The sequence below is a fragment of the Periplaneta americana genome, chromosome 4, assembly GCF_040183065.1.
Source record: "Periplaneta americana isolate PAMFEO1 chromosome 4, P.americana_PAMFEO1_priV1, whole genome shotgun sequence".
NCBI classification, from domain to species: Eukaryota; Metazoa; Arthropoda; class Insecta; order Blattodea; family Blattidae; genus Periplaneta; species Periplaneta americana.
In genome coordinates, this window is record NC_091120.1 from 176,920,544 (window position 1) to 176,934,822 (window position 14,279).

The 14,279-nt window shown below is 31.9% G+C and overlaps 1 protein-coding gene across 9 annotated transcripts in view; it reads left to right on the plus strand.

Moving 5' to 3' along the window:
- The window catches only part of LOC138698474 (pre-mRNA cleavage complex 2 protein Pcf11-like), a 169,922-nt gene that overhangs the window by 53,116 nt on the left and 102,527 nt on the right, over positions 1 to 14,279 (plus strand). For 8 of the 9 annotated variants that reach the window (XM_069824418.1, XM_069824422.1, XM_069824423.1 and 5 more), the window contains 2 exons: positions 11,491 to 11,658; positions 13,849 to 14,205. In XM_069824418.1, coding sequence (XP_069680519.1) covers positions 11,491 to 11,658; positions 13,849 to 14,205 — 525 coding nt within the window. The remainder of the gene's footprint in view (positions 1 to 11,490; positions 11,659 to 13,848; positions 14,206 to 14,279) is intronic. The other variant, XM_069824420.1, reaches the window with a different exon arrangement.

The following is a 14,279-nucleotide window of genomic DNA, read 5'->3' on the forward strand; positions in this document are numbered from 1 at the left end:
ATTCTAAAAACACTGGAAATCAGAATTTTAGTTTCGTATGTGACTTACAGAAATGCTGAGTTAGCCTGTCATCATTTCACTTAATAACATGCCTTTTTTTTTTTTTCCTGGAATTTATCTTATTACTAATGAAGATGACCCAATGACCAAGGTGGGTATTAAAATTGCGATGTTGTAAGACAGTCTATGCTTCATGAATGAAATGAAAGTAAATTATATACCGTCGGCCTCGGTAGTGCAGTTGGTATAGTGCTGGTCTTCTGTGCTCGAGGTTGCAGGTTCGATCGCAGCCCAGGTCGATGGCATTTAAGTGTGCTTAAATGTGACAGGCCCATGTCAGTATATTTACTGATATAACCTTGGCATTGCGAGTGTCGTTAAATAAACCATAATTTTAATTTAATTATATACCGGTAGTACTTGGAGTGTTATGAAAACAGATACCCATTGTAAGAAAATACTTCCCAATATTAAGTTCCCTTTAATTAAATATAGGCTACATTTTTATTTTTCCGTATGAATGAAATGTATATCTTTCTATGACAGGTTTTTTAACCAGTGTGTTTAAAATTTTCACTATTACATGACCATTATCTAGAGCCATCGGAGCAATAACAACTATAACAGATACAATCAAATGATTTCATAAGAACCATTACTAATTGGAATAACAGTATATTGTTAACTATAATCCAGTGATGACAAATATTGAAAGACAATCTTTTTATTCAGTAGTCATAATTTCACTCCCTTAAACAAGGAATATGTAATGTAGTCATTCTTTTCAGAAAATTTTCTTGAGGTTTTTTAGGGTTGAATAGTTATTTTTAGTATTGTATATCGTGTTCTGCATTGGATTTATTTTCTAGACTTGGCACAGTGTATATACACAGTATGGTAGGTAGATAATGGGCTTTGGTGAACAGCTGTTATTGACCGTGACATTATTACTTTTCCAATTTGAATATAGTTAATCTGTTGATGGACTAATAATAGCAACATAATTTTATAAAAGGATATTGAAGTATTCATCTGCATGTTGTATGAACTGGATTTTTATATGGTGGAGGTGAATGGTTTCATGGTCTCTCCTGTACTTTTGAAAGTATCCATTCATTCATTCATTGTTCTGCCCAAGAGCAGGTCTTTCACTGCAAACCCAACTTTCTCCAGTCTTTCCTATTTTCCGTCTTTGTCTTTGTTTCCTTATATGAGCCATATATCTTAATGTTGTCTATCATCTGATATCTTCTTCTGCCCTGAACTCTTCTCCCATTCACCATTCCTTCCAGTGCATCCTTCAGTAGGCAGTTTCTTCTCAGCCAGTGACCCAACCAATTCCTTTTCCTCATCCTGATCAGTGAAAGTATCATCTGAGCCTTGATTTAATTAATGCTTGAAATCATACTTCAGAACTATTTTTTTTTTCTTTCAAATCTGTTAAAGTTATTGAGTTAGATTAAAAGCCAAGGTAAACTTCCAGCAGTGGCACTTTCTGGTCTGGTTGTAGGTTTGTACAACAACTAACTTATCATATTCTTTCAATTAAATCGAAATTGAGTTGTTACTTCTCCTGATAGCATTTCACTTAATCCTTTCTGAGCAGTGATTTGTTTAACAGTGACATAACATTCTTTTCAGTGCACTCCAACGAGGTGTGGCAATTGCTGTGCCACCTAACTGATGATAGGAGTTCTCACTTTTTTTCGTGCTCACTTATCTAGCATAGCATTTTTACAAATGAAGCAGTTAAGCTATATATTGCAAATGGTGGTGGCAGTTTGTGTGGAACTTTATGGCTAAGCACTGTTTCTTGTCATTGAAGAGGATACAAATATCTATGAGAAATACCATGGGACAAGAGAGGCTTTTGGCATTATCAATGTTTTCAGTGAAAAAATACTTTTATCATGTACGTTTTAATTTCAACCAGAAAGTCTTCGATAAGTTTTCTCATAGCAAGAATGTATAATGGACTTCATTTTCAAATAGGACTGAGTGTTTCCAAAACAAATGTTTGATATATGTACAATATTAGTTGGTGTGTAATTGATTATATGACTTTAATAACAGCTGAGCCTGTATACATAGAAAGAACAGTGCATAATTGGTGAGAGTAGTTATTTCTGTCCTCTGTGAATCATTATTCTGTCTTGTGACATGCTAAGCTTGGCCAGCTTTAATTTCACAATCTTACAGTTAGTGCGAACGACTATTTTGTTGTATTTTCGTGTATGTTATGGAGACCTATCATTGTGCACTGTAGCACTGTAGGAAGGAAGGTTTAGACATGTGCTCATTAACAGTTCCTTGTAAGGCAGAAAGATAGTTCTTGGCAGTGGAGTTGTCATTACTATTTATATACCAGCTCGTGTTGGAAGGAATACAGACTGCATTTGAAAATGTTATATTGATTTAAATGAATTATTAAATATGAAGCAAATCATCCGAATTTTGAGTTGAAATCTTGATTAAATTACTTTTCTATTAAATTTGCAGAAGTCCCATAATTCTACCATAATCATTGCCAGGCTTTTAACAGTAAGTCGTCCAGTGTTTCTAAGAATAACAGTTCTCGAGTGGTAATCAATAAAAGCATTCTCTGTAACTGCCAGGTTATTCTTCAAATGTCAATTGCAATGACTTAATAAAGGTTGCAAAAATCTTTAGGTCCGAAATACTGTACTTGGATCATAGTGAGATATAATGCAGAACCAAAGTATATGCATAATCATAGTTTTTAAGATTTCTAAATTTTGTTTAATTGTAATTTTATAATAATAATAATAATCACTCGTGAATTTATTTTACTTCATGTAGTGTTGTAAAGTGCAAGGGTGTAAAAATTTGTGATATCTTAATCGATAGCACTGGTTTACTTTCCCTCATCAGTCTGGCTCATTTGGTTTGGAAAATTACATAGTAGGTTGTCTGCTTCTTTTTAGTTGTCCGTTGAGATAATTCTGTAAATAACAGATAATTATAAGTGCTTACAGATAAAATCCTTTGACATACTGACGTATAGCACAATATTTCAGACACGAACCTCTGGTTTTTTGTTTCATAAATATAATAATTATTTTGTTATAATATTGGTGTAGATTAAATTACTCTTATATGAGAATGGGATTATATTTAGGGTTGTTTTCTTTCAAGGGGTGATTAAAGAACGTGAATCTACAGTGCTTGGCTCTAATTGTTTACATTTATGCCAAACAGGTTGCTTTTTGACAGATAGTGGCTAAACATTTGTGTCTTTTTTGCACTATTTATACGTCGATTCATTAGTGCAGGCATAGAAGCTTTTATATGTTGGAAGTTTACCTTAAAGATTAGAATATCAGGAAGAGAAGACGGTACATTTTTTTTTTATTTGGAAATTTAACTGTGTATAAGTATGATTTTAAATATACACTAGCGTAGCAGAAATATGATATGCTGGTCATAAATTTTCGTTGATTTTCTTAACCCTAAGATTGTGCCAGTTTCCCCTTTCGTCAATGAGAACACAATTTTTATTTTATATTTAATTCTGAAGAATATCTGACTTGAAATTAATCTGTGTAATTTACTTTGTGCTTTGCAAATTGAAATTGACAGTTTCTGCAGAATTGTGTTCATGTACTAATAAAAATTAGGTTGTTATTCTATTCTTTGGAAGATTTTGGAGGCACAGTATATTGTTTTGAAATGTGTTTCGAAAGGTAATTCATCAGGAATATATTAATGAAATGCAGTGTATGTGTGTGATGGATGGAAGGTACTGGCAACGTTTATAATGTCTTCTTACATTCACTGTATGAAATAGCAGAATTATTTTTTCATTTGAATATTTTTTATATTGTTTCATTTGTACGTGTTTTATGTGAAATCATTATTTTTCAAAATGCTTGCTCTGTGTAATAGTAGAGATGAAGAGTGTAATTAATTGTATAGTAATAATGAATTAATGATTGTTAAATATTATGTTAAAAATTGAAATAAAGAGCATAGGATACCACTTTCGTGTTATGTTACATTTCTACATGGTATGTGATAACTTAATTTACTTTTGAAATTCGTAGAGTAAATTTGATATTACAGTTTAATAAGAATTTAATGGCGTTACATATTTTTTTTAATTACTGTCTTTCCTATTACTCTTTTTGGATTAACTGCATTTATTCTCATGTGCAACAATTCTTATTCTGCATTTAGTTTTGTGTTCTTCAATTCTCCTTTGTGAATTCGTTGAAAGTAAATAACACAAAGGAGGTATATCATTAAAAGGATTTTTTTTTTTAGAATAGAGCAATCATTATTTAGTCATAGTGATCTATCTTCGCTTTGTTATTATTGAAATGAACAGTCATTCTTCCATGGATGATGATGGCGACTTCCTTTCAAAACAAGGTTCAAGTAAATGTCGTGTTTGGTGGAATAGTGGAACTGCTAAAGGCAGGTTACTTTATCATTGAGCATTACAGTCATAGTTACTTCATTGTACTTAATTTCTGGACCATCCTGGGTCACGCATAAAATGCTATTCCTCTATCTGATGTTTATTCACACCTAAAACTAGAAATATATCTCCGTATGTTTTTTTGCATACAACTGCCTACTGAGAATTAAGAAAACAGTGAAATCTTGTACCTGCTACAACAACCTAATATATCTGTAAAATGCAGAAAGCACTCTTGATGCAATAATTGTAGAATTGTAAAGAAACTCTGCTGTCCGTGTTGGGTCTCGAAATTGATCTCTCTAAAAAAGAAGAAAAACTAACATTTTTAATGGAAAGTTCGTTGCAGAAAGATGCAGGCTTCATGTCTTTTGTTGCCAACAATTTTTTGTAATATAAGTCTGATAGGGAATTTACATAATTTCACTGAAGACAAGATAATATTTTTATACAAAGAATTGACATAATGTACATAATAAGTATAACTGCGATTTGCAATATAAAAAAGACATTTTGATAGCAATTTGAATATCTATTCCATGTCTGTAATTCACTAAATGTTCATGATCATTATGTATATTCTACAAGTTTATATTTTTTTACACATACTGGTATGTAATGTTAATCAGGTATCAATTTTATCTATTAATTTATTAGTTTTCTCATATCATTGATTGTTGCTGAACTGATAGATAATGCCCAGCAGTCAGTACTAGAAAAAAATAATTAATTTTTATCTTAAATCTGCCCTTCAATAAATCCAAATAAGAAATACAATTTCATCTACCACAATTTAATATTCAAGCAATAGCGATTAATTAACATCCCATACTAGTTACAAAATTGTTTCAGTGCCAAATTTCTAATACAAAAATATGTAATACTAATTTCAAATTATCATTAATTATATAGTGCAGTGAATGTCGATGAATCCCAGAAAATACGAGATATTCAAGGAAATACAAAAAGGTGGTTTACTGGTTTGCATTACCGCTGTTCTGCATAACTTGTCTGTACTATCTTTCCCCTACTGTTTTTATGCATCTTCTTCAGTAATAATAATAATAATAATAATAATAATAATAATGTTGATAATGATGAAGGAAAAATGTAATCCGTGAATATTGAACTACAAATTAATAATATGAATTGTGCTGTATAATTTATTTAAGAAACTTAAAGTTTTACTGGTACAGTATAAACACTCAAACCCCTTGTTACATGGTATACATCAACACTATAGTCAAATTCTCGCCACACACTCTTCAACATCTCTGTTTATGGATGAAATGTCTTACTTCTTCAAGGTCTTGGGATAGAAGTGTCACATAAACTGTATCCTTCACATATCCCCAAAGAAAAAAGTCACATGATGTCCAGTCTGGTGACCTGTGAGGCCAAATACAATAGGCCAGACCAGCAGTGGTAGCACATCTAGTCCAACTCTGTGGTAATAATGATCAGCTCAGACATGTATACGAAGCAACCTTTGTACCATTGTTACTGAATTTGCTTTCGCAAGTTGAGAAAGCAAAATGATTTATGTTGTGGAGTTGCCATTTTTCAACAATGTTTCCCATGATAATAGAAATAATACATTTTCTGTAACTTAGGGGTGAAGGGTGGGTACCACACCACAAGTTGCTTTTCTTGCCATTAATTCCATAGTCATTTGTCAGGACTGTCTTGACATAATAGACTCAACAAAGTACAGTCTTCTCCATAGTTTTGAAGGTGAAACATGCACGGGGTAATTTATCATTTTGCCATAAGGATAGAGCTCAGTTGCCCTCGGTAGCGCAGTTGGTATAGTGCTGGCCTTCTATGCTCGAAGTTGCAGGTTTGATCCCGGCTGAGATCGATGGCATTTAAGTGTGTTTAAATGCGACAGGCTTGTGTCAGTAGATTTACTGACATGTAAAAGAACTCCTGCGAGACAAAAATTCCGGCACACCGGCGATGCTGATATAACCTCTGCAGTTGCAAGTGTCGTTAAATAAACCATAATTTATTTATTTATATCTTAGTAACTGAGAATACTTCTTTAGTTGCATTTTAACCATGAATTTTTTGTATTTGTTTAATTAAATATTTCGCATAAATCTACTCAGCTGTTAGCTTGAAATAAAGAAGAAAATTAATGTTGCAGTCTTTAAACAAAATGACATACTTCCGTGCTCTTGGAAATAATAATAATAATAATAATAATAATAATAATAATAATAATAATAATAATAATTGAAGTAGACAGTTTTTAAGGGAGTGTTTGAAAAGGAAGGGCATTAATGTTGGCTTCGTTTTTTGTATAATTGCTGGCATATACATATTGCAATTTTTTTTATTACTATTACTATATTTTATGGAAATTATTGTGCGTAAAAGTGCTGAATTGTATATGTTGAACTGTTATGTGAGTATGGTTTTTTTATGAACTGCCAATCTTGAAAATTTGTATTTTAAAAAAGCATTTATTGTAATTCAGTGTGTAAATGCATTTTTATGTTTAAAATATTAACTGTGCTATGCACTGAAAATTAGTATACTTAAATAGTTAAGCAACATGTTGAGCTTGTGAATTGCTTGATAATTTATTTGTATTCATACACTATTTTCGAGGAACATTGTGAAAGAACTTATAAATGTGAGAAGTGCAGTGGCTGAAATAAACTGGATTCATGAACCGTAACAGTGACGTATAGTTTTGTCGTGTGTACTTATTTTGCGAAGGACATAGAAAGTGCTTCAAGACAACATAGTGATGTATATTCTTGAACTTCATATGTAACGACCATAAGAGTAGTAATGAATAAGAGACAAATGGACATATAAGTGAATATTACTTCATTGTGTATGCAGTAATGGAAATAAAAATGGACATTTTTGTTGTGTGATGATTGCGAAATATGTTTTAATGTAAGCATGTGATATATTTTTTTTAGCAAGAAATGAGTTGAAACTGACGTTACTTCCATTGTATTTCACCATTTGCACGGAGTAAGTGTTGGTGTGTTAAATAAGGTTGAGGAAGGTTATGCTTTAAGTCAGGTTAATGCGTATGTATTTTGAAAGAATACTAAAGAAATTTTAATTATGAATTGAAGAGTGGTTACAAATGTGTGTGTGTGTGTGTAATAGATCGTCCATTTATTCTTGAGACCAATACATTGGAATTATGTGTGAAGTATTTGAGAGTAAAAGTAGGAAGTTTTTGTATTTCACTACACTATTCCAGAATAAAATTTAGTGTAGATTATCTTGTATTTTATTAGTTTATGTAGTACTGGTTGCATTCGAGATTCAAAGAATTATCAAAGAAATGTAATTATTTGTTGTGCGTGAAAGTGAAACACAAATGTAATATTTTTGAAAAGAACAGTACTCATTCATATGTATGTTTCAATAAAGTTGATACCTAATTAAATAAATTTTCAGAAATGTTTTGGTCCTTAGGCAACCAGGTTAATTAGTATTCCGTAATGGGTTGTAGATGTAGGATGTTTGACGTTTACGTAATTAAATTCTCTGGTGCTAACAGTTATTGTTTTGAGAGTTTTTAAAATGAAAAACTAAAGTTGCATTACACTTACAGTCAAGGAAACTGAGTATTGTAGATAATAAAAAAAAAATCTTAGTTTCGATTTTGGCGTTAAAATACAGCATTTTCTGTGGATTAAAAATGTATGGATTTATATTATTACAAGTATTTTTAGAGCATCAAATTATCGTTTAATAGGCTGTTTGTACATTTAAATGATTGATGAATTTTTTATAAGTATACAGAGTTGGCCTGGTAGCACAGTCAATAGAGTGCTGGCCTTCTGTGCCCGAGGTTGCAGGTTCGATCCTGGCCCAGGTGGATGGCGGCATTTAAGTGTGCTTAAATGCGACAGGCTCATATCAGTAGATTTATTGGTATGTAAAAGAACTCCTGCAGGACAAAATTTCGGCACACCGTTGAAACTGTTATAATCATTGCAGTTGCGAGCATTGTTAAATAAAAATAAAAAAAACTAATAAATATACAGTAATGTCCCTTTTTTCCTTTTCCAGAAATGGTTAAAGTTGCAATCACACAAATTTTGCACACATCTCCTAAGGTTGTATTACATAATGGTTAAATTTTCATTAAAACATTGTAAATTTTTATTCAGATATTTTTAAATTAGTGTATAAAATTTTAGGTTTTATTCATATTCTTTCTTGCAACTACTAAAGATGAGTAAATCAAACCTTGTCAGTAGAGATAGGAGCATTGGGAGAAGTGTGTGAAAAATGCAGTGGTTGCTTAGGTATGATTAAGTTACAAAATATGGTCTGGCTGTGGGTCATACTACCCTTGAAATTTACATGTGATAATTTTTACATTTCGTCAGAATATTACATTCGTGTTTCATTAATATGAAATTTAATACAAGAGTATTTCCAAAACTTCTTAAACATACGAAACTAATAATTACTCAAATTTTGCCTTAGCATTTTGAGTGCTTGATTTGATTGTATTAGAATAGTATTAATAATATTAATTTTGTGTTCAATTCCCATGAGTTAACAGAAATGTAATTTGCTGCCAAACATCTGGTCACACTGAATTATGTATAACATTAAGGAGAAAGAGAATATATTTATATTTTATATAGGTAGGACAGACATTATGAGTTCACTAAATATTTTTGTCTATTATAAATTACAAATGAACACTGAAATGTATAACACGTTAATTACAAATATGAAAAACTCTTGACTTCATGTGCATTGTGTGATTTGTTCCTGTGGTACTGCTGTCATGATCGACAGAGTAAAACGAATTTCTTGGGGACAATTTAATTAATTGTTCCTAAAATCTGGTTTTCGTAAAAGGGTGTTTTCACTTAATATGAGTAAGAAAGAACTGAGAATAGAAATTAGAAACACCTATACAATTTAAGTACATTATAATATATATTGAAATCTGTTACATTAGTATTAACAAACATACATTAACAACAATCTTTTGCGAACACAATACAGTGTTTTCACAAAATCACAATGACATATTTTTAAGTACTGTATAATTTTCGCATACAAACAATAAGATTTCAACAAGCTTACTAGCTTACTTGGCTGAGACACTCGCCTGCTGATCTGAAGTTGTGCTCGGTCACGGGTTCGATACCTGCTTGGACTGTTTATCTTGTTGGGGTTTTTCCGAGGTTTTCCCCAAGCTTAAGGTGAATGCCAGATAATCTATGGCGAATCCTCGGCCTCATGTCGCTATCACCAATCCCAGCAATGCTAAATAACCTAGTAGTTGTTACAGCATCGTTAAATAACAAAAAAAACTTTCAATCTATATATTCATGCATATTATCAATCTCAATGTACTGTGCTAGTGCCATACTGATGTGACAATACCTCTTATAGAAATTGATCACAAGCATTTGGAATACGTAGGTTCGGAATTTTGCTAAAATGAGTTGTATACAAATACATTGAAATGTTCTCCTTAAAAGTGAGATTTTCCTTAAATGAGGGATCCTTAAAAGCTTGTATCAGTTACATTTTTTATGGTAATTCTGTTGGGGCTTTTGAAATTATTCCTTGAAAAGGGAGTTTCTTAAAAGCAGGAATGTTAAAATGAGGTTTTACTGTATTACTTATATTGAAAATACTCATATGAAATCCAGAGTTGTTTTTGTTTTCATTGTATTTAGTAGGTAGTTGCTTGCTCACTTATGAGTAGAGGGCGTAATCATATGCACAAAAAAGTTGAAAAATCTACATGCACATGTCCTTATGCATTGTGCATTAAAAATAACAAAATATGTATTACCTAAAAATGAAAAACTGTTACTATTTTAAACATTTTACTTTCATTTACCATCCACATAATTAATACTTAAAAAATGTTAAATCCCTTACACTTTCTAAATTCACATTGAAATTGGAGTAAACACTTATATTATATATTCACAAATAAGACAGTAAATTTATTCTATTGTACACGAGGAACTTGAAAGTCTGTAATGTTATCTGTGTAAGCAGTGAATTATTTTTCAGGATTTGATTTTGCAAAGAGCAAAGATTGTATTGTCATGTATTGTACTTACGAGCACACATGCTCTGGTTTAATTTTCATGTTAATTTTGGTAACTGATATCAAAGCATAAAACATAACAAAAAAAACTAGTTTTTTTTTTAAGATGTAGTCTTTACATATTTGTTTAAAGTATGGTACAGACCCAGAAACAAAATTCAGGTGACTCATATTTTGTTTGTGGGTCAGTACATGTTTTCATCCTCATGACGAGATTTGGTTGTCTAGTTCAACATGTTTCTATATAATGACTTAAAATAGTAGCATTATTTAATATTAATTTATTAAAGACCGCAGGGGAAAAATGTGATAAGTCCAAAATTATCGATTTTCTGCTTTATATGTCATACAATAGTTCAGATAGTGTAGATTTGTGTAGTTTAACTGTACAAAATAACAACCCCATTATACCTAAGAAATTTGAAGAATGATAACCCAAAGACAATAGACTATAATGGGTCTTGAAACTTCTAACTTGCTCTCCTGTAAAAACAGTAAAACGTGACTTATTAGGTTTTCCTCCCTGTACTCTTCATTTGCAAGTGACTTGAAAGAGTTTGTATCTGATTATACATGTATAACTTGTTATATCATCTGCACTAATCATCTCAGAAGACCATGGGAGTTTACAGCGAAAAGTTTACTGAACAAGGAACCATAATCATCATTAGAGTTCGCAAGTTACTGGAGTCATCAGCTATGGCATTATGAAGAAGAATAATTCGCAGATAGTGATTTAAATACATAATACAGATTTGTAAGGAATGCAATTTCAAAACAGTATTTGTGCGTGTGTACAATATTATAATTGTCTATTTGATCGCCATACAAGTATTGTAATGTTAAGCAGTAAATGATTTTTCAGGAACTGGGTTTGCAAAGCGCAAAGATTGTATTGCCATGCGAGTATGTGGACATAACAAGATGTCAGTTTCACTGGTCAAACATAATTTTTTAATGACATCACTTTATATAGGTTGACGAGAAAACAAGATCCCAGATGTTCAAGCTGCGCCAGACATGGAATGAAGTGTTTCCTGCAAAGAAGTTGTATGCTGTGGATGTACGAGTGAACTCTATTGATCCAGCATGGCCGATCACAGCTGTGCCTCCAACCATTCATGTCAATCCCAAGTTCTTTCGGGTAAGAATTCTCGATACTGAATTATTCTAGTACCCTATTATAATATTATGAAATATGAGAAAGGTATTGTGATAATTTTTCTTTCAATTTAGTGGGGAGGGTACTTCATTGATCGCCTTGATCGAATTTTCCCCCTCTACAAGTAGGAGCACCAAAGATATACGTCACCCCAGATCACATATAGATTGCTCGTTCCTATGTTAAAATCGGTTGCACTTTGAAGAGAACAACCACCAGGATCGCAACCTGTCCGCTGTAAACGAACACGAGATGACAGTACAGTCGCTAATGCAATTCAGATGGGAGTTATGACGTGACTCCTTATGTGACAACTAGATGGCAGCATAGTAAACCTGACAAAAGTTGTTACCGTCAAAGCCTATAATGCTGAGCAATCTGGGTATATATGATTTAGGATGTCACTTAGACGTCTTAAACGTTTGCATAGGGTTGCCAGATTTTCCGATTGGAAATAAGGAACAGTTACAACATCTAACTCAAGGAAAATATAAGGAACTTCTGATATATTTATATTAAATGATTCCACCAATATAATCAAGAGTTATTAATAATATTGGTATAACTATCATATTATTAACAATAATTGAATAACTTGTTAATATAATTATTTATCTTGTTTTATACAAACTTTTTGATTGGAAGTGAAAAAAAAAAAAAAAAAAATATATATATATATACACACACACACACACACACACATATTATATAAGCACACTATGAGGGTATTATATTAACACGTTAAAGCAAACTAAATAGTTTACTAAATTATTTAGAACACACATTAGTTATCTGGAATTTCGATTGGAAAGAGGCAATTGCAAAGTTAGTTCATACGAATGTTAAATAAATCTCCTATTTTCTAAATGCAGGGAAACATAGTTTTAATTAAAAATAATTAAATTTTAAAATATTGAATTTTTCATTCCAAAGTTTCACTCAAGATGTAACCTTTGACCTTGAATATCCGAAACTCCCTATCTTTAATTTTTTTTGGGGAGGGGGAGGAAAGGAAATATGTTAAACAGTTAAATGGATTACACCTTTGTTTAGCATGCAAATTCAACACATTAGGTATTCAGTTAACTGTGGCAAGTTCAAATTAATGTAAAATTAAACAACTGAAAGTAATATATGAACTGTGTTGTGAGACGAGACTTCTTGTTTCCAACTGTTGCAAAAGGAATATGTAATTTACATTGCACTGTTTACTTTAAGTTAGTGGTATACATGCTAATGGTATTTCATACTTGGCTATGAATGAATGAACCAATTGAAAGTAACATATCGCCGTCATTTCTGCAATAACTCCTATGTGACATATTTATCAATTTTCAGATTTTTGCTCTATTAAATAACTTAAATAGTGATACAACAAGTAATAAAATCTCTTATAAGTAATTATATTTCTTTGTTTCGAAAATGTAAGAATTCACAGTCTCCTATGTATGGCTGCCATAGGATGAATAAATGTGTTTTTTCCTCCTACTGAAAAATTTTATATTTTGCACATAGGAGTTATTGCAGGAACAACGACGATATAAACTGTATTATGTGGCTAGACATTCTTGTTTTCAACTGTTGTAAAAGGAATATGTAATTTACATTGCACTGTCTACTTTAGGATGAAATTATACATACTAGAGGTATGCTTTTTGGTGTAAAGCAACTGTTTCCTTCTTTATCCCTGTTATATTACGTCCAGCTTTTAATTAATCTACTTGTCTGATATTGGTTTAGTGATTGACTCTACCTTTCGACCTGATGATGCTGACAAAGAAAAGAAAAGTATTTACGAGCCCACCATTCCTTACTATTTAGAAAAAACAAAATCTATAATTACAAATTTATTGTGTTAGCTCAGAAAGGATCCATAGCTCTTCTAAGAAATCATTGTTCTAATCTAAGCTTTAAATTTCTATATTTTTGTATTTGTATATACTCACTCTTATTGTTATTACTTTTCGATAAAGCTTATATGTGTAACATTAATTTTATTTTATACAATATATATATATATATATATATATATACTTTGTCCTTGTGGCAGTCCTCTAATGACAAAAGTTTCTAATAATAATAATAATAATAATAATAATAATAATAATAATAATAATAATAATAGAAACATAGTAAAGGCAGATTAAGACATGACACTTTTTCTTTTGATAGCAACAGCAGCAACAGGCAGTTGCAACACCAGCTGCTCCTTCCTCAGCCACTGTTGCATCAGCTCCAGCTTCGACTGCAACAACTCCATCTCTTCCACTGCCTACAGCACCAGCACCAGCAGCAGCAACAGCAACAACAACAACAGCAACAGCAGCTGCAGCTGCAGCATCCACTGAAGATGCTCCTACACTTAGTGAAGCTAAGATGAGAGAACAGTTGCTGAAGAAGAAAAAGGAGCTGCTTGAACTTCAGCAGAAGAAGTTGGAACTGGAGTTACTGCAAACCAAGGCCCGGCTAGAGGAACAGCAGAAGCAGCTGGAGCGACAAACGGGGCATCTCCAGGCGGAACAAGTGCAGGTAAGGAGCATGCCTACAATCACTAATTTCGTATTTAACACATTATCATTTTCGTTTGGGGTTCTGAGTTTCAA